Source organism: Neofelis nebulosa, chromosome 6 (assembly GCF_028018385.1).
Source record: "Neofelis nebulosa isolate mNeoNeb1 chromosome 6, mNeoNeb1.pri, whole genome shotgun sequence".
Taxonomy (NCBI): Eukaryota; Metazoa; Chordata; class Mammalia; order Carnivora; family Felidae; genus Neofelis; species Neofelis nebulosa.
Window position 1 is genome coordinate 32,238,390 of NC_080787.1, and position 21,647 is coordinate 32,260,036.

Consider the following 21,647-nt stretch of genomic DNA (forward strand, 5'->3'; position numbering starts at 1 on the left):
AATCACATTATCTTTTTCTAAATGATTTTTTTACTTAGCATGTCTTCTAGATTCATCCACATTGTTACAAATGGCAAGATTTCATTCTTTTTCATTGTAGAGTAGTATTCCATATATATATATGGAACACACACACACACACACACACCACATCTTCTCTATCCATTCATCAGTTGATGGATATTTGGGCTTTTTCCATAATTTGGCTATTGTTGATAGTGCTGCTTTAAACATTGGAATGCGTGTACCCCTTTGAATCAGCATTTTTGTATCCTCTGGATAAATACCTAGGAGTGCAACTGGTGGGTCATAATGTAGTTCTATTTTTATTTTTTTGAGGAACTTCCATGCTGTTTTCCAGAGTAGCTGCACCCCACCAACAGTGCAAAATTGTTCCCCTTTCTCCACATCCTCGCCAACATCTGTTGTTTCTTGAGTTGTTATTTTTAGTCATTCTGACAGGTGTGAGGTGGTATCTCATTGTGGTTTTGTTATTTTTTTATCAGGGAGATGCTGAAGTCTATACATTCATTTCTTCTCATTCTTCTTTTATGCTCAATCATCTTTCTCTAGTCTGGAGTGGGAAACCAGAAATGGTGAAAGAGTTTATCTTTCTTAAATTCCCAGCTTTCTGAGTCCTATTTTCCCCCCAGAAAGACTATCTTTAGAAGAAAAATGCCAGAAGTATACAGGCAAGTTACTTTCTTTCTCCTAATTGCTTGGCAGTAAGCAGAGGGGAGAGTGTACATAGTGGGGGTGCTTTTTTAAATACTCCAACAACATGATCCTTTACAGATCCAAACAGAAGGTACAAATAAGAAAGTCTCCTGACCTAGTTGTAGGAGGTGAAGAAATGCTTCCAGCAAGAGAAAATGTCATGGCTAAGACTTAGCGGAGAAAAGGGGGTTAGCCAGGTGACCAGGTAGCAACAGAAGTCTTCAGGAGAGAGAACAGGTGCCCTTGGGCATTGCAATAGTCTGGCAGAACTGGAATGTGAAAACAGAAAGGGGGATGACAAGAAATAAAGGTGGAGGTTTCAGATGCATTTGTTAATTTTCTTCCAGGTAAAGATTGCTATGGAAACCTGACTCAGGAGGAGAGGGGGAAGAAAAAGCATAGGAAGTTATATTTGCTGGTACAATTCTCTTTAAAGCTACCATCAAGCCCAGGCTTATGAAAAAAAGGGGAAAAAATGAGAATTGTAATTTACCTAAAGTAGAGACACAACAGCTTTTCAAGAATAATAAAATGTTCATAATTGAACTCAATGGATTCCAAACTTTTGAACAGTCACTCAAGGACAGGGATAAAATGAACATTATAACAGATTATGACAGACAGGTGGTCTAAACAAAAATGGCAGATCTAAAGACTGCCATATGCCAACATATTGCCAACCTGGCAGGAACAGGGGCCACTGAAAGTGTTTTCTGATATCTATAACACCCTAGAATTCATAACTCTCTACTAATTCAGAAGAGATTTATCTACCTGAGTTAATTTAGGTATAGACTGTCCTAGAAAAAAAAGGATATTATGACCCCTGGAGTGTCTTTCCAAAGAGATGATGTAGAACTTGATGATGTTTTTCTGGCATTGATAAACACTGCCAGTGCAGTCTATATAAAAGTATGTGTTTGTCAAGACAAAACTTGCTTTAAGAAAACTGAACTCAATATAGTCAAATTTGCACTATGTATAAAGAAAGGCTTATAAACATTGGTACCTAAGGAAGGTGTTATATTACTTAAGAACAAGTTCAAGGGCTCAAAATCCCTTTGAAATTCTTTTTTAGACATAAAGAGTTGATATATTATTTGAAAAAAAATCCTGCTTATATATAGTGACTCAAGTTTATTCATATTTGTTGAGCAGATAGAGCCCCCAAAAGCAGTATGATAGTTTATACTCCCATTAGCTTTATTTGATTACCACCTAGAAAATTCAAAATTATTCTGAACTAGTATTCTGGGGCTCCTAGATGCAGATTACAAACATTTCTGACAGTTCCACAAAATTTTTGGCTGCAAGGCTTTTAACACCACAAGCTGCAGCCCCGTCTTTCTAGTGTTCCCAGTAGACTTGTAAGCAGTTCATAGGTTCTTTTTCTACAGTTTTATGTTATATTTCACATTCCGGATGCTGGTTAACCTACATCCCCTCCCCTTTAACTACAACGACAAAATCAAAGAAGCAATGAATATAAAAGGAAACATTAACAATTTCCTTGGGTCTACTAGACCTTTTAAAATACACAAGGGAGAAGAGGGAAAGGATTGTTCAATACTCTCCTTAGATGTGTTTCCATGGGCTGGAGAAACTGCCGTATGCTGGGACAAGTTTTGCTGGTTTTTTTTAAACAAGCAGAGCACTTTGCGATCAGATTTTATGGACCCATACAACAACCAGGAAGGAAGCAGGCTGCTGCAGCAGCCTCTCTGAAAAAACACAACAGAAGGAGGAAGTATTTTAAAAGCTATCAAGATGAGTGTTTAATAACACACACACACAGCTCACAACAGATTACTTTTTTTAAAAGTCTTTATAATAAAATTCATGCATGATTATATACAATTGTCCATGAGATGATCTACCTAGTTCTCCAGACACCCTTGCCTGGGAGGCCTAGCAGCAAGATGGAACCAACATAGCTTTGGATTGAAGTCAGGGGGCTGCTTGGTCCTATCCACTTATACAGATGGGGTGCAGCAAAATGAACCCCACTACCCATTAGGTTTCTTCCATCTCAAAGAGTCTAAAACAAAATATGAGTTTATATTGGAGAAGGATTGGCCTGCTGACCTTTCTTTTATCTTTCACATCTCCTCTTTCTTCTCCTTCACTTCAACTACATTTCATATACAGGCTTTCCTGAAAGCAGTGAAAATAAATACCAAGAAAATTGACCTTCACTGCAATCATGTGACAAGCTATTTGCCATCAGTTAACAAGAGGTGGATGAGAACACGGACATGGAACAATCTCAAAAATGGGGCTATGAAAAAAGTAAATTGCAGAACAATACATATGGCACAATGGCCCTATTGCAATATTTAAATAGATGCCAGTCAATTATAAACTAAGGAGATACATAGAAAAATATAGACCTTAAGGAAGCTCACCACTTCCAGAAAAACATTCACCTGGAGAAAGGGGAGAAATGTGATCAAAGAGAAATAACAGGGGGGTTGAACTAAAAGAATTTTTGCTAAAAATAACTGATGGGAAAAAATATTGATGTTCACTGGTACAGCCAACACAGGAGCAAGGATTCTCTTGGGATGCATGTCCACCTGTTTCTCAGCTTCTCAAGCGAGAACCCATGCCAGACCCTGCACCAGAGTTGTCCAACTCTGGGGTTTACATACAGTGACATGCAAAGAAAACCTTGTTTAGACCCTAGCCCAGTGCGTGCCTTTTTCTAAACATGAACCTGGGCATATCTGTGCTTTGGTGATAACCATGTTGTTCTGCTGCTCATTCCATGCAAGATAAATTTTATCTCCCAATAGAACAATGTCTTCTTTGCTCAAAGGCAATAGTCTTGCTGGGTTTCTCTATAGGGTGACTAACTGTCCTGTTTTGCCCAGGACTGAGGGGGTTCCAAGGTTTGGGTTTTAAATGGGTTGGTCACCCTGGTTCTCTATAGTGTTCCAGAAGACATCAACTACTGCCCAGTTCTACTAAATCCAAAGAACAGGAAATAAGCCCTTAGAACATGCACCTATGAGACTTACACATTTTTAAACCTTGCCATCTGAAGCTTTTTAGCATAAAAAATGCCTAAACTCTTCTATAGTATCTTCTACTGAAAACAAACTAAATTCCACTTTGCTAATCCCACTTCATCAAGTCAAGGAATGAGTCAAGGAATGAATAGTTATTCATTTTCAAAGTTCTGAGACAGCTGTCGGGATTCTTCACCCTGATTATTTCATAATTCATTCACTAATGCCCACTCTGGATTCTTCCAAATTAAAAAAAAAAAAAGCCAATGTAGATGAGAGCAAAAATAAGAAAAGGTGAAGTGGCCCAAGCCAAGAGCATTTTCCAGAAAATTTAACTCCAGTGTTAAAGCAGCTTAATATTAAAAAAAGAAAGAATGAAAAAAAAAGTAAAGAATTCACAACAGCATTTGAAATCAAGCATCTGCTTGGAGAATTCAGAAGACAAAACAGCCCTGGGACTGACACCATAGAGCTTCTCTGATGTGCTGGGATGGGGTTATTCTCCAGGGAAGAGGGCCACACACGTGGGGCCTGTGTCACAGCCATTCCTAATTTTGTTTCCAATTCGTCCTTAGGATAATATACCCTAAAACATTTTGCATCTATAAGATGTATAAATTACTGCAATTCATGAAGTATAATCTGCTGTCCACGTGTATTCATTCTTAGCGGCTGATGAAATTCCATAAACTATGCTACTGACTGCATGGTGGTGGAGTTCTATGACGACAATGCCTCTAAAAAGAGTGAGGTAAATCTGTATTGTTAGGTTAAAAGAGCACTGCATAAAAGTGGTTGCAAGATGATCCTATCAGGTTTTTTTGAGCTGATGCATATGTATAGAGAAATGAAGTGTACTGGAAGAATAAGTCAAACTCTTCTTGAGGATATTTCTAGGGAGAAGGATTTGGGTTACAGTAAAGAAGGATGATGTGCTTCATTTTTGCCTGTCTATACTGTTTACATTTTCCATAGTTAATATGTATTATGTTATTATTAAAAACTCCTTTTAAAAAGTTAAAAAAAATAACATTCCAATGCTTCATTGCTTACTAAACTGGATAAAGGCTATATATAATCTATAATCTATCTAATGCAAGGGATACAGTTTGTTGAGTGATTTAAAAAATATAGATTAGAATAAGAGTGGTATATATTTGAGAACTATCAAGTCTTTTTCTGGGCCTGAAAGTAATAGCAATTTTTTTGTAGTATGATAAAAATATCAGTTGCCAGCATCACAGTCTAAACATCTGTACTTTTCCAAAACAATCAACAAGGAAGTGATCAGGTTTACTTAAGCAAGTAAAGGCCCTGTTAAACCATATTGGCATGAGGAAGCATATAATATACAAAATAAGCAAAAACAGCCCACTGAGTCTGCAGTTATGCAATCAGTGAAATCCTGTCATCATCTTTCCTAACAGAGTTCACCAAATTGAAAAGCATCGGCTCCTCCTCTTTAGTGTTGTCATGGATAACTAACTGATAGCCAAACAAAACAAACAGGATAAGAGGGGAAATGTCACCGAGTTTCAAAAATATATCTTTAGTATTTGGATTGTTATTTTTTTCTTCTTTAAAGAAAAAAAGTTTTACCAATAATTTCTATAGAATGACAGACAAAAAGACAAACAAAAAATATCTTAACCAGTCATTATGAGATTGTAGAACAGACAAAAATATACTAATCAAGTGTAGCACTAATGCTTTTTGGTTCCACAAAATACCAACTGGCTTCCAGGGGCATTCAGGAAGAGAGAAAATTGGGGGACAGTGTGAGGCAGGGCAGGAAAGCCCATCATAGGGCGAGACCCAGGCCAGGGCGGGGGTGATGACCCACCCCAAAGCTGGAGGCCCCGTGGTCCAACCTCGGTCAAAGATTCTGTTCCTTTCTATTAGCAAGTATTTTCTACAAGACCAACATCACCTATGTGCATTAATACATTTCTTTTGTAGGCAGAGTCACCTCAAATTTAGATATTACTTCCCTGAGAAATAGTACAGCACTTTACTTTTATCCTTCTAATTAGTGGTAAATACTGAAAGACACGTTTTCTCAGTTTTAAAGCAAGAAATAATCCACATCAAATTAAATATATCATTTAAGTAAATGTAAACACCTTCTTTGGTCAATTTTCACAGTAATTATCAAAGATGGCAGTCTACAGAAGACCCTGAAGACCATCCTTCCTTTTGGAATAAACTCATCTGTCATTTACATGGAGCTGGTTTTTTACACTCATTCTCGCTGAGATTCTCCTGAAGTGTTGAACTGAAGCCCCAGTTTCCAAGTTTCTCAAAAGAAAAAGAGGGAGTTCAATCAGCTGTTCCTGTCAAAGTCAGATGTTTAAATGAAACAAAATCACTTGTCTTGGTTTTCATTCTTGAATGGAGGAGTGGCGAATAGATCGATGATAATCCTCTGGACTGCTAACATGTTCAGGTAAATCATAGCCCCTCAGGAAATGTCCACTGTTCTGCTGAGCAAAATAATATAGTTGTCTGGCTAGTAGAGGTTCGACCTATAAAAAGAAATTTTAAAAGATATTTTTGAAATATTCTTTTTAACATCCTATAATTGGCTTATAATTAAATAACTCAATATCTGAAGGTATGGTAAGGTTAAATCCAAAGGTAAGTGCTACACACATCAAAACATTCTGAAGAAGTAACTTTTTGTTAGTCTTTACACATACTAACCTTTAAAAAGATTCTAACTCATTCTTGGTTTTAACTGAAGTTAAAGTCAAAGATGATACTTTTAAATCAATAGCCACTTAAAATTTATGTTTAAGCCTAAGCACATCAAGTAAAATGGCCAAATTAAAAGGAAGTTTGGGATGATTAATGAAGTTTGAGATAATTCAGGATAATTTAGGCCAATGAGTTTTTCACCACCACAGTTTGACAGGGATGAAGGTGTAAATCCTGAACAATTTACAATTCCTGGATGACTTACATAATCTGTATATTTCTAAACCTAAAATAAAGGAAAACAAAAGGGGCAAAATCAAACAACAGCATTGCTATTATGGGGAAAGAGAGGCTAATTAACCCCCAATTCATCTTGTTTGGCTATTTGTGTGGTTCACATTCACTAAAAAAAATTCAGCTTTCAGCATTTCCTTAATTTACAGCATCTAAGAAAACTGAATAGTTTGTCAATCAACTAAGCCATTAAATTGAGCCTTTCTGTCATTTGAGATATAGAAACTTAAGCATAATTCACATGAAATACCTAAAATAAACTAAATCCATAGTAAAAAGGAGTATGAACTCCTAGGTATACACATACCCATTTTTCTTTTCCATACCAGACAACTCCCAGAGACCCATTATTGCCTAACTCAGAGGAGAGCTAGTTCATCCAAAAACCCCTTAAACTCAGACAGATGCAGGAGTTTTCCACCAACTTTTGAAATGTTATTTATCAATCCCAAGTATATTTAGTCAGCTGTTAATAAGATATCAATTATTGTATCAATAACTGGAGAGAATTCATGACAAAGCTCTAAAATATATAAAGACCATATTTTTGTTGGTTGGTTGGTTGGTTTTTGATTTTACAATCAAGAGGCGGGACTGTGTGTTTAAAATTAGTGTGCTATTTCAGTTTTCAACAAGAAACACTATCAGAACTAAAATATGACCTGAATGTTTTTATTATTTGTTATAATTTTTTTAATTGTCTGGACCCATTAATAACTCTCAAAGCTAGGTAGCAATATAAAGTTTTCAGATTCAAAAATCTTAGGTATTCAAAACTCTGTTTCCTGTGGCAAACTTATTCTAAATATGACCTATATAAACCTTTTTTCTTTTCTTTTTTATGAAATAGATGTTTACTTGGTGCAGTTCAACCTGTTTTCAACTCTGCTAGAGAACATTGCAGTGGTCTGGTCTACTTAAACTCCTTGAAAGAGCCTCCTCCAAATAATACATGGCCCTTGATTTCCACTAAAATAATTTCTAAAAATCCAGATATAAAATAGGATTTGGAAAACTTTTGGAGAAACTGCAAAATACATAAGTCAGTAAATAGTTTACCATTTGGGAAAACTTCTCCATCAAGTGAAGATCAGCTAGACAGCATTTTAAAAGCAATATTAAACATGGAGAATTTTAAAGGGCAACTATAACCGCCAGTCCTTTTAGATCCTTATAAAATGAAAATAGGACAATGTCTTGATCAATACACAAGATGGGACAAATAAAGCCCATGTTTGCAGGTTTGTGATTAGTAGACCTCTACGTCTGGGAAAAACAAATGGGTCTCTGGGCTGTGCTCCCTGCACCATTCACTGGGCCCTGCTTCCTCCCTCATAATTTTCCCAAGTCACTTAACATTTACTTTTCCTTTGAGACTTTCCTGAGACCCTGCCATTGATGAAAAACAGGGAAATTCAATCATTTGAATGTGACTAAATACTCACGTGAGCAGTGATGAGCTTCCTTTGCCTCTGAGGATCTGGAAACTCTTCCCCAAAGCACAGAGTTACCTGGAATCTTGGCAGGGGACGGCCATGGTGAGCAAATGCTTGTAGCTCTGGAGAAGCCCCACAATAAAAATAAATAAATAAACCTGATCAGAAACCATCACTGAACAGGACAGGTTAAAGCAGGAAGCAAAAGTTTACCATTGATCTGGAAAACTAAAATAAGAGTATTCTTTATTTCTCTAAGTGGGGTTCTTAACTTTTAGACCCCAGATACAGAATTTCATCTATATGTTCATATGTGTGCTTTTCCTGAGAGGGCTCCAGGTTTCACTTGATTCTTTAGAGGAAATATGCCCTGCAGATTAAGAACCTTGCTTTGCGGCATTGACCCAAGAGAGGGACCTTTCTGTGACTGAGGCATCACTGAAAATCTTCACATTATCTTGGAGACCAAGCACCAGTTATGGGCGTCTGTGTCCTAGTTGGCACTAAGCCTAAACTGTGGGACTTTGAGCTGACTTCTTGCCTATCTTCTGGGACAGACATTGATTTGAAATGAGAAAGGTAGTGATGAAGCACTAGGGGTCCCCACTTTTTGGATATGTATATCCTGAAGGCACCATCCCTACCCTAAGGATTCAAAACAGAGACTGAGCACTGTGGAAACAACACTTGTACAATCCCTGACATTGACCCATGTCCCTTTGCCCACATTCAAGATGATTCTTATGCCTCTTGTGGCTCCTATTCTTTCCTTTCCGCTAAAGTTAAATGTCACCTCCACAAAAGAAAACACACTTACACGGTTGCTGCAACAACTTCTGCAGAACAGTGTGCGCATGCATCTTGATCAGATATGCACCCTCGGGCTTTGCCTTTTGGGGCTGTCCCTAGTAGTTTGCAAATCCTGAATGGGTAGATATCAAAGATCTCCACTGTTCTCTTCAACTGAAGAAAAGTTTCTAACTAACTCACTGGACTGTTTGACTTCCTGCTTTTTTTTTTCTTCCAGAATTCAAATCAAACCTAACTGACTTAGTCAGAATGTGTAAAAGGCATTCACACTACTGAGGTCTGAGACTACACCTACACAAGCTAATCAGAGTGGCGAGTTGGCACAATTCTCCGAAAAAGTCGTGTCTCAAGTGCTTGATAACATGAGAACATTCTGTGGGAATCCTTGATTATGCAGAAGCTGGTCTACATAGCTGCAGTTTTTAAGTTCACAGGTTCTTCCTTGAACTTCAGTGAATACTTCAAGATAGGAGGTTGCAGTGAGCAAAAAGCACACCCCTTAGTTACAGATGAAGAAAAAACAATTCTTGCTCACAGATAAGTATTAAATTCTAGGCAAGTGAATTCACAGCTTGAGGATGTTCATAGCTGGTCGAATATGCTTTCCTTCTTCTTGCCTATAGAATGGGAGGATTCTACCTTCCTAAAACATACAAGATGAGAGAAACTCACAGAAGCAAGTGTCATTCCCCTGGGACACCTTAACTAAAGCCCTAGTTCTGTGGCATCTTCTGAATTGAAAGAGACCAAGATTCACAGTCTTGGTGAGGATATCTATGAGGAGATCCAACCCCATAAGGGCTCTTTCAGACTTCACTGCAGATATAAGAAGTACAGACAAGATGACCCTTTGTGGTTCTTGACTCTTCCTTGGGTGCCCACCATGATTACCACAGGGGACCCCAGGATGGACAAAACAGTCACAGTGCAGGCTTGGAGCCAGTTCTGCAGCTCATAGAGAGGAAGAGGTGTTCAGGCCCACATGCTTTTCTCACCTTGGTGCTGCCTCGGGGAACCAGAAACTCAGTTCTCCCTCTTCCTCTTGTCACACATCTTAGTCAAGGGTTAGTCATATAGAGACATATTTTTCTTGGGGCACTAAAGAGAATTTGATGAGCCTACACAAATTTGGGCAACTGAGACCCAAAAGGCTAAGCAAATGTCAATGGTGTCAAAGCACATAGATGCTTTATATTTTTATTTTAAATGAATTGAATCAAGAAGCACATTCAGGGAAAGTAAAGTCACATGAAAATCCAAAGACATAGGGTATTTCTGAAGGGGTACTTATAAAAGAATAACTTAAGGATAAGATACAGAAAAAGGTGGAAGGGAGCTAATGGAACACCTTTCTCCCTCCAAAGGAGGCATCATCCATATAGATAGCTGAATGAACACTCTGGATGAAACTTCAACAATAATTTCACAAAAGTGGTTTCACAAAAGCCAGCCTACGGCTAATTTAACTGTTATGAAATCAAACCTAGAAAAACAAAACTCACTGGTTTTAGAAAATATGTTTTGAAACATGCATATCATAGAGATAACTCAAATCCTTCTCATAATTTCCCTTTTGCAAAATCAGTTCCACATACTCTACCCTTGGTCCCACCTGCTGGAGGGCATCTGCATAGGGGTAACACATCTCAGAACCAAGAACATTAACAATACACTTCTAACCTTTATGACTTTCCTAGGAATCTTAAAAAAGCTGACACATTAGCAGACATGCTTGCTGAGATCATACTACCAATAAAGTGTGAACTTTATTAGTCAGTGACAATTGGTTGAAGACCAGAATTTTAAGATATCAGCCTGAACCACAATGCCCTTGAGCAATCTCCCTCCTCCTCACACCCTTCTGCTAATGGAGAGGAGCAGGTGGTAGAGGCAGAGGTGAGAGATGAACAAACAGGAAATCTATTTTCAGATCATGCTGGCTGGGCTCAGGGGTTAATAGAAGGAAGACCTCTGTCTGGTGTGGGAGTGACCTTCTGTTTGAACCACTGTGGCAGGCACACTGTCACCCCCTCTATTCTGTCTCTTAGGCTCACAGGTGTGGGATGCTCTATTCTAACAGATAATTTGGTGTATTACCTGCTAAAAATTGCTGTGTGTCAAAGAGCTTGCAGGTCTGGTCCCTCTCCAACTTGTTGGGCCGGTCACTGCACAGTGCCAGGGGCCCATCCCAGTAGATTCTGCTCTGGCATAGTCTTTTGGCATAAAGCCCATCAGGGGCCATCCACAGGACCACACCTCTTTCCAGGTGACTCAGAAGTTTCTCAATGTTTTTCCTCTGGCCATTGTCCTCTGGGTAGGGGAAAAGGACCTGGTCCAGGTTAGTGGCGTCATAGGTATGCCCATGGGAGATCCGACACCCTTCAGGGCTAGATGTGGTTAGCTCTTTCACCAGGATCTCTCGGTAGTACAAACAGATGTGGAGTCGACAGTCTGTAAAAATAGAGATTTCAAAGTCAGTGCTAAGGGACCAAGGAACATTGGATACCCACCAGGATGCCAAACTACTCAACCAGAACATGTTTATTTGATACTCCATAAAAAGTAGAAAGTTCCATAGTGAAGGAAGTGTAGGAAATGTTACATGCCTTCATCTCCCTCCTGGAGTCACGGATAGTGACCAATATTAAAGAAATCCTGCAAAAATCTATTTAATGTTATTGAACTCAGAATTTTCCAAATTTATGTGACCATAGATATTTTTGTGGAGAGGGAGCACCCCTTACATTAGTTTTCTGCACCATATGTTTGACTTGTATTAGAGAGCATCACTCTTACGAACTTTCTATGTCATTGTTTTCATGATGATGAAAGTGGTCATGACAATTATGTCTAAAATACGAAGTCATGTGCCACTGAACAAAAATTCCTCTTTAAGCATGGTGATAAGTTTTGATTTTGGAGGAAGTAAACCCTAAGTTAAATTTCTACTAGCAAAAAGAATATAATGATGTTTCAAAAAATAAATATTTTACATCTGAAACTGTCCTAAAATATCAATATGATGTCACTTACATAAAAATACATATATACACACATATACATATATGTATGTTTAAGTTTCAGGAAGTATAATGGGAATGATTTTTTTTTTCCATTTTTGCTTTCCTGATTGTCAAGTTAGTTTTTATGCTATATGTGTACGACTTGTATAATAAAATTAATTCATGTGGAAAGAAAAGAATCAATAAGAACACTGTTCAAAGGCTAAAGTCCCACTAGGCTTTCAAAATCTCCCTTGAAAATAACTGCTTTCTAAAACATTAAACAAGATGAGTTCACTTATGAAATTTTTCTGATTTCAGAACCTTCTTCTGAAGGTTTCACAAACTGGAAGGACCAAGCTAGGTTTGCAAAGGGCCCCTTAACTGAAATGCAAAAGGGCTTTATGGAAAGGCAACAGTTACCCACCCATAACTGTATGGGATTTCAAATGAATGGGAATTGCAGTTGTCCAACAAATGTGCTTAAGGTTGATAATCTGTATAACGCATACCAAAAAAAGAAAAAAAATCCACAAAACCCTCTTATTCCTCAATGGCAGGTTTTGAGACTTAACCCACATCACTGTGTCAATTCTCCACTTCAATTTCTGCTGCTGTAAACACACTAGGTGAGAGTGAGCTCAGACAGCGTACCTTGATGACAGTGAGTGTTGGCCATTTGAGTTGACTTTCAGGGCAGGTTTCATTTCATTTAATGTCATCAGAAATCACAAGTTCCCAGTGATATAAATAGCTGTTTATTTCCTACTTTTCAGGCACCCACACAAGTCTTAGGTGCTGAAGAGAAGGGTTAGAAAGTTTCTAAAAACAGACACAACCCTTTCTTTTCAGTAACATCTCCCCTCCATCATTTAGGAGCATCTAAGAAGAAAGGCAGTAAGCCTCATTTGGAACTTCAGAACTGAAAAGAAATAAATGGTTAACCTGGAAGTGAGAAAGGTGCCCACAACTCCCTGAAACCTTGAGAATTTATATTTTCTATATCTGATTTTTAAAAAACCTTAGGGGCAGGTGAGAATTCTGAAGCTTAAGTTATTTATTTTTAATATAATTACAAGTCCCATTTTAAAACAATCCAAATGTTATCTAAAAAATAAATACACACATACCACATATGTTTAGTAAGCTTTGAGGTGACTTCCTTAAAATAGGCAACATCTCTGAACTGCAGGGAAATGAAACTTTAAAAATCAGATCTAATCCAAATTTTTTGTAGGATATGTCAAATTTCAGAGGAAGATCTCAATGCCAAAGAGGATGACCTATTTGCAGCTAAACCTGGAAGGATGATCAGCTTTTCAAAATGAGAAGTCCTTGTGTATTTTTCTAAGAAATTATACTACATTGTGAGAATGTTGGCTGAAGAGGGGCCCTTAGTATGTAAAGCTGAGGTGTTTGCATATTTCTGGAAATTCAGATAGATGTCAAATGGAGACCTTAAAATGACTCAATTCAAGCCAGCATTTAGAATTGGCATCAGAATAGCAAGCTGGTTTCTTAGTGCGAAGTTTTCTAATGATTTTCCTCATTCACACAAGTTGGGAGTCAGATGTGTATACACCCACTTGAGGCCCCAGATGGAAGAAAGCCAGTGTCCATGGGCTGTACTCAGGGACACCCCCCCCCAATCAAATCTACCCCAAAGTGAGGGTGGAGTCACAGCAGAAGCCAGCCTCCTGGGGGTGTCTCTAGAACAGAACGCTGCACTCACCTGAGAGCGCCAAGGCTTCAGCAGACCTTATGCTTGGCTCTATGGGGATTCCGGGGGCCTGGGACTCAGGCGGGGCACAAGCATAAAAGGTTCCTGTCACCTGGCAACCTGCATTTGTAAATAAGAATCAGATGATGTCTAAACAGAATCTGTCCGACGCATTGGAAGGTCTCCTCTCCCTGGGATATGGCCACTCAGCCCCTGAGGGGTGCACCAACCCTGGGAGGGATGCGCCAAGGGCCCTCTAGAACTGACCACTGGCATTCTCAAGGAACTAAGACAAGATGAGGTCCAATCAGAAAAAACAAGACTGAAAGGGGAAGGAGCCTTTCACAGCTTTGGAAGGAAACTTGGAACAATCCCTCTGTTATTTTTTCTTTCTTTTTTTTTTTAAGTTAGTTAACACCTTTGTCACCTCACATAATTGCCATTGTGTGTGTGTGTGCATGTGTGTGTGTGTGTTGTATACTGGGAACATTCCAGATCTACTCTTTTAGGTGCTTTCAGTAGAATAGAGTATTGTTAACTATAGCCATGTTGTACTTTAGATCTCCAGGACTTATTTATCTTATAATTGGAAGTCTGTACCCTTTGACCAACATCCCTCCATAATTACCCTGATAAACAGGGTAACCTAGGCTCAGAAAGATTTATTCCTGTTCACGTAGCAAGTTCACAGTAGAGTCGTGAGCTCAGGTCTACCTGAGCTCTGATGCCAAAGAGCCCAATTAAAAACTTCCAAGTTTGTTTAGTTCACACTTATTTAGTTTCTATTTCTGGGTTCAGGAGAAAATTGAACCATGTCTCTTGGCAGCCTGGTAGCTTTGGGTCACACTAAACATTAATAGAGAAACAATATGTAATAGAACCTAATTTTGTTGGCACTTCACTTAATGTCACCTATGCTTCAAAATATATCTACCGATTCCATATTTTTGTATAGTTTGAGGCATTGCCTTGTTAATAAAGTTCTTAGTTCAATAGAGCCTGATGCACTAGCCATAGGTCTGAATTTCAGAAATGAGTTAGCTAACTCTTCCACTGTGGTATGGAAAACAACCTTTGTTGCAAATCACTCTTGAAAAGCTAATAAAATCAAATTCTGAGCTTTTTTGTAAACATGCCACTCAATGCAAATTTTAAATGATGGTAAACTTAAACATGATTAGAAAAACAGATTAAATTGTGAAGGACCAAATATTCCTAGAACATAGAGAAGGACTTGAGTGTTTACCTGTCTCAGGATTTCTATTTAAATAACTAACTCAAAAGTCCTAAAAGCTTGTGTTTTGCTGTATTCAATCTACTGTGTGAAGTTTTCTCTGCTCTTAGTGATTAGTGCTTCCACTGAGAGTTCTCATTTTGATGTCTGGGGAGCTCCTACGGGCATGGGACCACATCTAATCCAGAGTGAGCAAAGTTCTTTGGGCCCTAATACCAGCACTAGTCACCTCCTGGAGACCATTTTATTTTTGTAGTATTTATTCATTACATTCTTACTATCACCTTTAATCCCAAGAACAACTATAATGGATGCACTATTGTTGTTTTTTTTTTAAGTAAACTCTGCCTCCAGTGTGGGGCTTGAACTCATGACCCCAAGATCAAGAGTCTCCTGCTCTACCAATTGAGCCAGCCAAGTGTTCCATGGGCACACTATTGGTTAAGAGAAATATACCAGCTCAATAATCTCCTGGTATCCCTATAGAGGGAGTGCTTGGGCACAGCTATAGTATGGAAGAAACAGACCAGTGAGATTATGTGGCCCTGTCAACATTAAGGGACAATCCAGGAGGGAAGACTAACAAAATCTATTACTTTTTACCAAGGACTGTTTCAGGGAGGATGAAAAATGTTACCCTAACCAACAGATAATTTAAAAACTACAGCCAACCAGTTTGATATCTGACATCTTCTGTCTTAAATGAAAGGCTGGCCTTTGGGGTTAGGAGATCTGAAATTAAACCCCAGCCCCTCACTTTCACTGGATAACTTTGGGCATTACTTATATTATGTGTGTCTGTCTCAAAAATGGGCAGTTTTTAACTGCCTGGGATGGATCTCTGTGATGGGTTTTTGTTTTTTTTTTTTTTTTTTGTGATGTTTAAATAAGATCTCACGTAAGGCAGTTCCCAGCACAGATCCTGGTGCAAGCAGGCCTTGGATTCCTTCCCCTGAGGACCTTACCATCCTGCAGGAGAGAGAAAACCCTCTCTCCACTGCACGTGAGGTCTTTCCTAGCAGCTCTGAGAAGGGGAAAGAACTGGGGTACTGCTCAGAAGGACAGATCAGGAGAGAACAGGGTTCTTTGGCCCAGATTGTTCCACTGGGTCAGCCACAGGCATAGGAACCAGTCCAGCACACTCCTTACCATTTTCACAAGCTGGGCCTTGCCAGTGGTGGCTGCGGGGTCCAAACGTTACAGGACATTGATATGGGATTTCTGGGTGAGGCTGATCAGGGACGTACTCCCTCCAGCTTCGGTCATGGGGTGGCATCATGTAGTTATGAACCTGCTAAAGGAACATGAGGGAGAAGCTGAGATGAAAAGCAACCAGCTCGGCAAAGATCAGTTGGTTGGTTCTGGGAAAGAGCGGCAGATTCTTTTATATTCAAACTCCTCACAGAATCTCTTATTTGGCTGACAGCCAAATAATTTTATCATCTCAAAAGACTTTGGAGTGAATAGCTCATCACACTAGGTGGAAAGTAGCCATAAAGAATTAAAAAGCACAATGAAGACAGTGTTATAAAGTAATAACTTATGTAAAGCTTTATCATATGGTTAAACCTGGCACCAAAAGTACTGCAGGGAAATTTCCCTTCTTTTACCCACCAGAGTGAATAAAACAGAGCTGCAATTCACATCAGAAAAGTCTGAAGAGATCAGCTGCCCTGTGGTTTCACATGATAAAGCATTGCTTCCAAAAGTTTCATCTTCCACAACAGATCTGTTTCCCAGATTTCAGAATCAGTAGAAGTCTCTACCAACAGGCAGATACACCCACCTCTCCTGTCCTTAAGACCAACACTAATAGTAACACCAGGTGGAAAGTGAGATATTCATCCAGTGATTGGGAATTTGGTTTGGCTAATTGACTAATAGCAAAAACAAAGTGCTGCTGTTTTTGTTTGTGTATTTTTCCTGCTATGTGGGATTAGCTTGCTCACATGGCCTCACCCAGACCCAGCCTCCCCTTCTAGAATCCCTGCATTCTCCACCATACCTGAGCTGGGAGTGAGGTATAAGGAGCTGTCATGGTGTAGGGGTGGCTCACGGTCATCTGTGGGTCCTCCAGGGTGAGCTGCTTTGCTCCTATGTGTTTGAGCAAAAGACAAATAGCAAAGTGTGAAAAAAGGAACTATCATAACTAAAAGTGAAATATTAGAAAAATACCCAAGAGTTTAATTCCTAGAATGCATAACAGTGTTGACAAATAAGGCATTTTTTTCCAGCAATTACCATGGGCAATTACTTGTTCTGTCCATTAAACTGGTTTCTACAAGGTCTGACTTATGTAGGAAAGGTAGAGAAGGAGATGAAATACTGTGTGTGAATGCACCTTGTCACATAAAGAGCCCCACCAGCAAGATGTTCCATAAGTGAAGTAATTTGTATGGCTAGTTTAAAATGCATATTTTTGGGTTCTACTCTGACACACTGGTCAGAAACTTGGGAAGAGAAGTTATGAATTTCAATAAGCATCCCAGCTGACCACAGAACACTCTAAAAGTTGACATTTTTTACTTAAAATAGTAACAATATACAGATATATGTATGCTTCCTTTCTACAAAATGGTTAACCATGAAACACTGATAAGTAAAGATAAAGCTTCAAACAAGTTTTCCATTTTTTGTTTGAAAAATTTGGCCTATATCTTACATCGATAGAACTAACTGAAAAATATGCACACACAGATGAACACACATGCATATATATACACCTACAGGTATAGAGTTGGAATCTGAGAAATATCCTAACCAATACCACAAGAATTTCAATTTATGGCCCTGAGGACTTGGCAAAGAGCCTGCTGGGGTTGAGCATGAGGCAGAAAGCAGGCAGGCTATTTGAAATATAATAGACAAATCAATCCTCAGAATGAAATTAAGGCATTACAAGTGTCTGGTTGTCTATATTCTGTGACCCCAATCCAGGAAGTCCCACCTTTTTTTGCACCCTCAGGAACAATCCTGTATACTTTGTAGGGGTCTGAGATGTCCAGCTGGCTTCTCTCAACCAGTTCCTCAAAGTCATTGCTCTTGTTCAAAGCACATCGTAAACGTGTCTTCCAGGTAGGAGGGTCTGGCTTATCTATGCCTTCTCGGAACTTTCCTTTAAATAATGCCCAAGCCTTGTGGGAAAGAAGAGATTAAAAAGTTAAAATACAAGTCTTAAAAAAAAAATAACCTGAGAATTGTATTTCTAAAGGAAAGAATGATGCTTAGGTGCCTTAGATTTATACTTTTGCTCAAAACATGGGACAAAAAGACACCTGGTGTACTCTAGGCATAATACTTTTCACCTTGGACTCTATCATTGCTGACTTCAAGACAAGTGGTTTGAACATTCTCTAGGTATTTATAAAAGGTAGGAGAGATGTGGAGGATCCCTGGAAAGGGGCCCTTATCAGCCCATCCTCTCAGTATCTGAAGTGAGTTACACTGGAACTAGGGGCAGAGTTGTGGGGTCAGCTGCTACCCATAGAGTATGTCTGAACGGTCAATCTGAGGTATTCTGAGAACAAATTCCTGAGGAAGTCCCCTTTGCGTGTTCTGCCTGCAGGTGGTGGGGCTGGGCCCTAATGCACACTTCACTGGGTAAATTGCTCTAGGGGAAAACAATCATCACCACACACGCACACACACACACACACACAGAGAGAGAGAGAGAGAGAGAGAGAGAGAGAACTAGAGAAATATGTCTATGTCCATGTCTATGGAGAGAGGCTTGAAAAGAGGGAGTCAGAGACAGAGAGCAAGAAACACACGGAAGGACCAAAGAGAGTTAAAAGATAGAGACAGCACCAGAGACATTGAACTAAAGAAAAAAAAAATCCAGAAAGGTCTCCATAGAAAAACAGTGAAACAGAAAAAGACAGATAGACATACTGAGAGGGACACGAAAAGAGAGGCAGACTCAAGCACATCTAAGGGTGTTCACAGAAAAGAAACAAGAAGACAAAGAGAGACACATGCTGACCAAAGAAGGCAAGGAGGTATCCAGAGGTACAGAAAGAGAAAATCACAGAAATGCAACCAAGAACACTCAAGTCAGAGTCCTTGGACTGCTGCTCTCCCCGGACTGAGCCTCCAGACATTTATTTCCCTGCTGCTGGAGCCATCTGACTCTCTGTCTACTGCTCATGCCACACGCTCAGGATTGGGACCTAGTCCCCCATTTCTAAAAACACTACAAAGGTTGAAATCTCTCTCCTCTCAAGCCTTCTGCCAATTGACTGCCACCTGATGCTCCCGGACCGCCCGCCCCGCGGGTCTCATTCCATCCCGTCCTTCCCACGAGGTCCCCTTTCCTCTGAGAACCGTCAGGAGCCTACAGGGTTCGCCATGGAGTCTGGGTTAGGGACCCACCAGGCTCCTGGGGCCTTCCCTCCACCCCCACCTGGGGCTTCCCTCGTGCTAGTAACCTTGAAGAGGGCGGCGTCCTCCTCGCGGTTGTAGTCTTGCTTGCCCGCGTGCTTCCAGGGGATGCGGAAGATGCTTTTCTCCTCGTTCTCCCACACCAGCCCTGGGTACTTGCCGCTGTCGATCTGGTCAATCAGCCACTGGCGGAGTTTCCCGTTACCGCAGCTCACCGAGCTCATGCCGAACTCTCCGCCTCGGCCGCTGCCCTCCAGGTTCATGCCCAGCGCGCCTAATGTCGCCCTCACGCGCCTAGGATCCGCCTCCTGCTCTAGCTCTGCGCTACAGAGAAGAGGGCCGGCCTTTAGCCACCGTGGAACAGCGCTCTGAGCACCCTTCTCAAACCCCTCTGGCATTGACCACGAGGCACTGGAGTCTCTGAGGCAGCTAAGAGCGCTCTATAAAAGTCGGTGTTGCCAAAGGCCCCTGAGAGAAGACACCCTGTCTCATCCCTTGGCGCGTCCGGTATTGCCGCCCCTCCAGCGTGCCCCCGGCGTAGTCCATCCTCCTTCCCCACCTTCTGGACTCTCCATTCTTGATACACATCCCACAAGCCAAACGCTGCCCAGGCAACACAACTCTAGCCTTTGTGCACATTGCAAAATCCAGCCGCCACCAATCTTTGGCACCGTTTGCTTGCTCACTCTTAGTTCCTGCTCGTCTTTACCCATTCCCAAACCGTTGCCAGTCCATTCCTCCCTTCATTTTCAGTTACCACTCTTGCCCACTCTCCCATTCACATTCCCTTGGTGGCCCCCGAGCGCCACGGATCTCGCACGTGGGAACGTCTGCAGTTTGGACGTTCTAGGTGCTCAGTACCAGTTAACTCTTGCCTGGGCCTTCTCTTCCAGTACCTGCGCTCTGCCTCAAGAGTATCCCTGAGCCCTCTGCAGCTAGCAAGGATTAGTGGGCCCTGGGAGCAACACGCGGCTGAGACCCGGGTCACGACGAGGCGAGCGGCGCACCCAAGTAGATGAAGATTCTGGCGCGCAGAGCATCAGCAGGACCCCGGAGGCCAGCAAGCGAGAGCGGAGGCGGGGAGGGTGCCGGGAGGGTTCTCAGAGGGCATGGGTTTGTGGCAGCAGAGCGTAGGGCCCTAAGTGGCCCAAATTTGGATCTCCTCCTCCACCACCACCAGCCGGGGAAAAATGCGCGGGAGGCCACCGTGAGTTTGGGCCCTTCAGGGCCACAGGATAAAGAGTCTGAGATTGAAGTCTTGGGAGTAAGGGGATGTCCCCTCTCAGGGAAAGCCTGTAGTCCTACGTGGGTCCTTTCGATGGTCCCGCCTCGGGCACTCCTGGGGCCCTGCCAGTCTCTTTATCCTATCCCATCCAGCGCGTGGCCTCTCCCGGGCTTGGGCGGAGCCGGCCCACAGAGTGGTGAGGGCAATGCTTGGGCATTGCACCGTCTGGCCCTCCACGGAGCTCCCACAGAGGCCCCGGGGCCCAGAGCAGAAGAGGTGAGAATCGGAGCTCCCACAAGGGGTATGTTCCCTCCCTCCTCCTAAGCTGGGTTTCCCTGCATTGCCCTCGATATGAACCCCGGGACCTCTAGTCTCGCGTTCCCGGTTCTCTGTAGTGCCAGCCTCACATCCGTGCTCTTGCCCGACCCCAAGCCTTACCTCGCCCCAAACTCGTAGCTGAGGGCAGCAGTGGGTCCCAAGTTCAACTGTTGAAACTATCGGAGATGGGAAAGAGGAACTTTATAAAGCTTAAAAGCCCCGCTGGGGAGGAGCCTGGGGCGGGGCTGGGCGGGTACCAATGCGCCTGCCGGGTTGGGGCGAAGGGGGCGCTGTGAGTGAAGACTGGGGCCCCGCGGGAGAGTCCCAGGGCCAAGGATAGAAGGAGTGTGTGTTGGAGGGTTTGCTGCCGCCGCCGCCGCCAGGCTGGAGGCTCTCGCGCTGGCTGCGACCCTCGTCGCGCTGTGAGCGGAGAGCGCAACTCGAGTCGGGCGTTCCCAGCCTGGGGGACTCTTACTTGGGGCGGTTTCCCACAAAGGGCAAGGCACTAAAATGGGAACCCCGCCTCAGCGCCAGGTCCTGCGGAAGGCCGATTAATGATAACTAATAACAGCTAAACGAGGACGATGTGGTTAGGGAGGGAAGTTGAGGGGGACGTGTAGGAGCGGGAATCTGGTGTGACGGGGACTTCACCTGCAGAGTATGTAACCAAAAACGTAGGAATTGTCCACATTGTAGAATGGAGGGTGGGTGGGAGGCACCCTTGGCATCGCAGCTATTGCTGACAGCCCTGCCCTCCTAGGTGTTTAGAGAACATCCTGCTCATTAAAAAGAAAAAGAAGAAA

General features: G+C 41.6%; 1 protein-coding gene across 5 annotated transcripts; it reads right to left on the reverse strand.

Moving 5' to 3' along the window:
- Positions 1 to 443: 443 nt before the first annotated feature.
- IRF4 (interferon regulatory factor 4) lies at positions 444 to 21,070 on the reverse strand. Of its 5 annotated transcripts, XR_009262871.1 has the most exons (10): positions 20,965 to 21,070; positions 19,349 to 19,625; positions 17,869 to 18,055; positions 16,927 to 17,015; positions 16,071 to 16,215; positions 13,700 to 13,807; positions 11,063 to 11,416; positions 8,165 to 8,277; positions 5,852 to 6,253; positions 444 to 2,438 (listed from the first exon to the last, which is right to left on the reverse strand). XR_009262871.1 is itself a non-coding variant. In XM_058733213.1 (9 exons), the coding sequence occupies exons 2-9, from the start codon at positions 19,562 to 19,564 to the stop codon at positions 6,110 to 6,112; spliced, it is 1,353 nt and encodes a 450-aa protein (XP_058589196.1). In that variant the 5' UTR covers positions 19,565 to 19,625; positions 20,965 to 21,070; the 3' UTR covers positions 2,524 to 6,109. The 5 variants fall into 5 exon arrangements, 4 of the variants coding, with proteins under 4 accessions (XP_058589196.1, XP_058589194.1, XP_058589195.1 ...); XM_058733213.1 differs by lacking the exon at positions 444 to 2,438 and having other exon boundaries at positions 2,524 to 6,253; positions 16,071 to 16,212; XM_058733211.1 differs by lacking the exon at positions 444 to 2,438 and having other exon boundaries at positions 2,524 to 6,253.
- Between the last annotated feature and the right edge of the window lie 577 nt (positions 21,071 to 21,647).

Coding starts and splice junctions, on each gene's coding strand:
- IRF4 (XM_058733211.1), bottom strand. CDS start 19,564: ATGAACCTGGAGGGCAGCGGCCGAGGCGGAGAGTTCGGCATGAGCTCG. Junction 18,056..19,348: donor AGGACGCCGCCCTCTTCAAG/GTTACTAGCACG, acceptor CTTTCCCACAAG/GCTTGGGCATTATTTAAAGG. Junction 16,216..16,926: donor ATACCTCACTCCCAGCTCAG/GTATGGTGGAGA, acceptor ATGTTCCTTTAG/CAGGTTCATAACTACATGAT.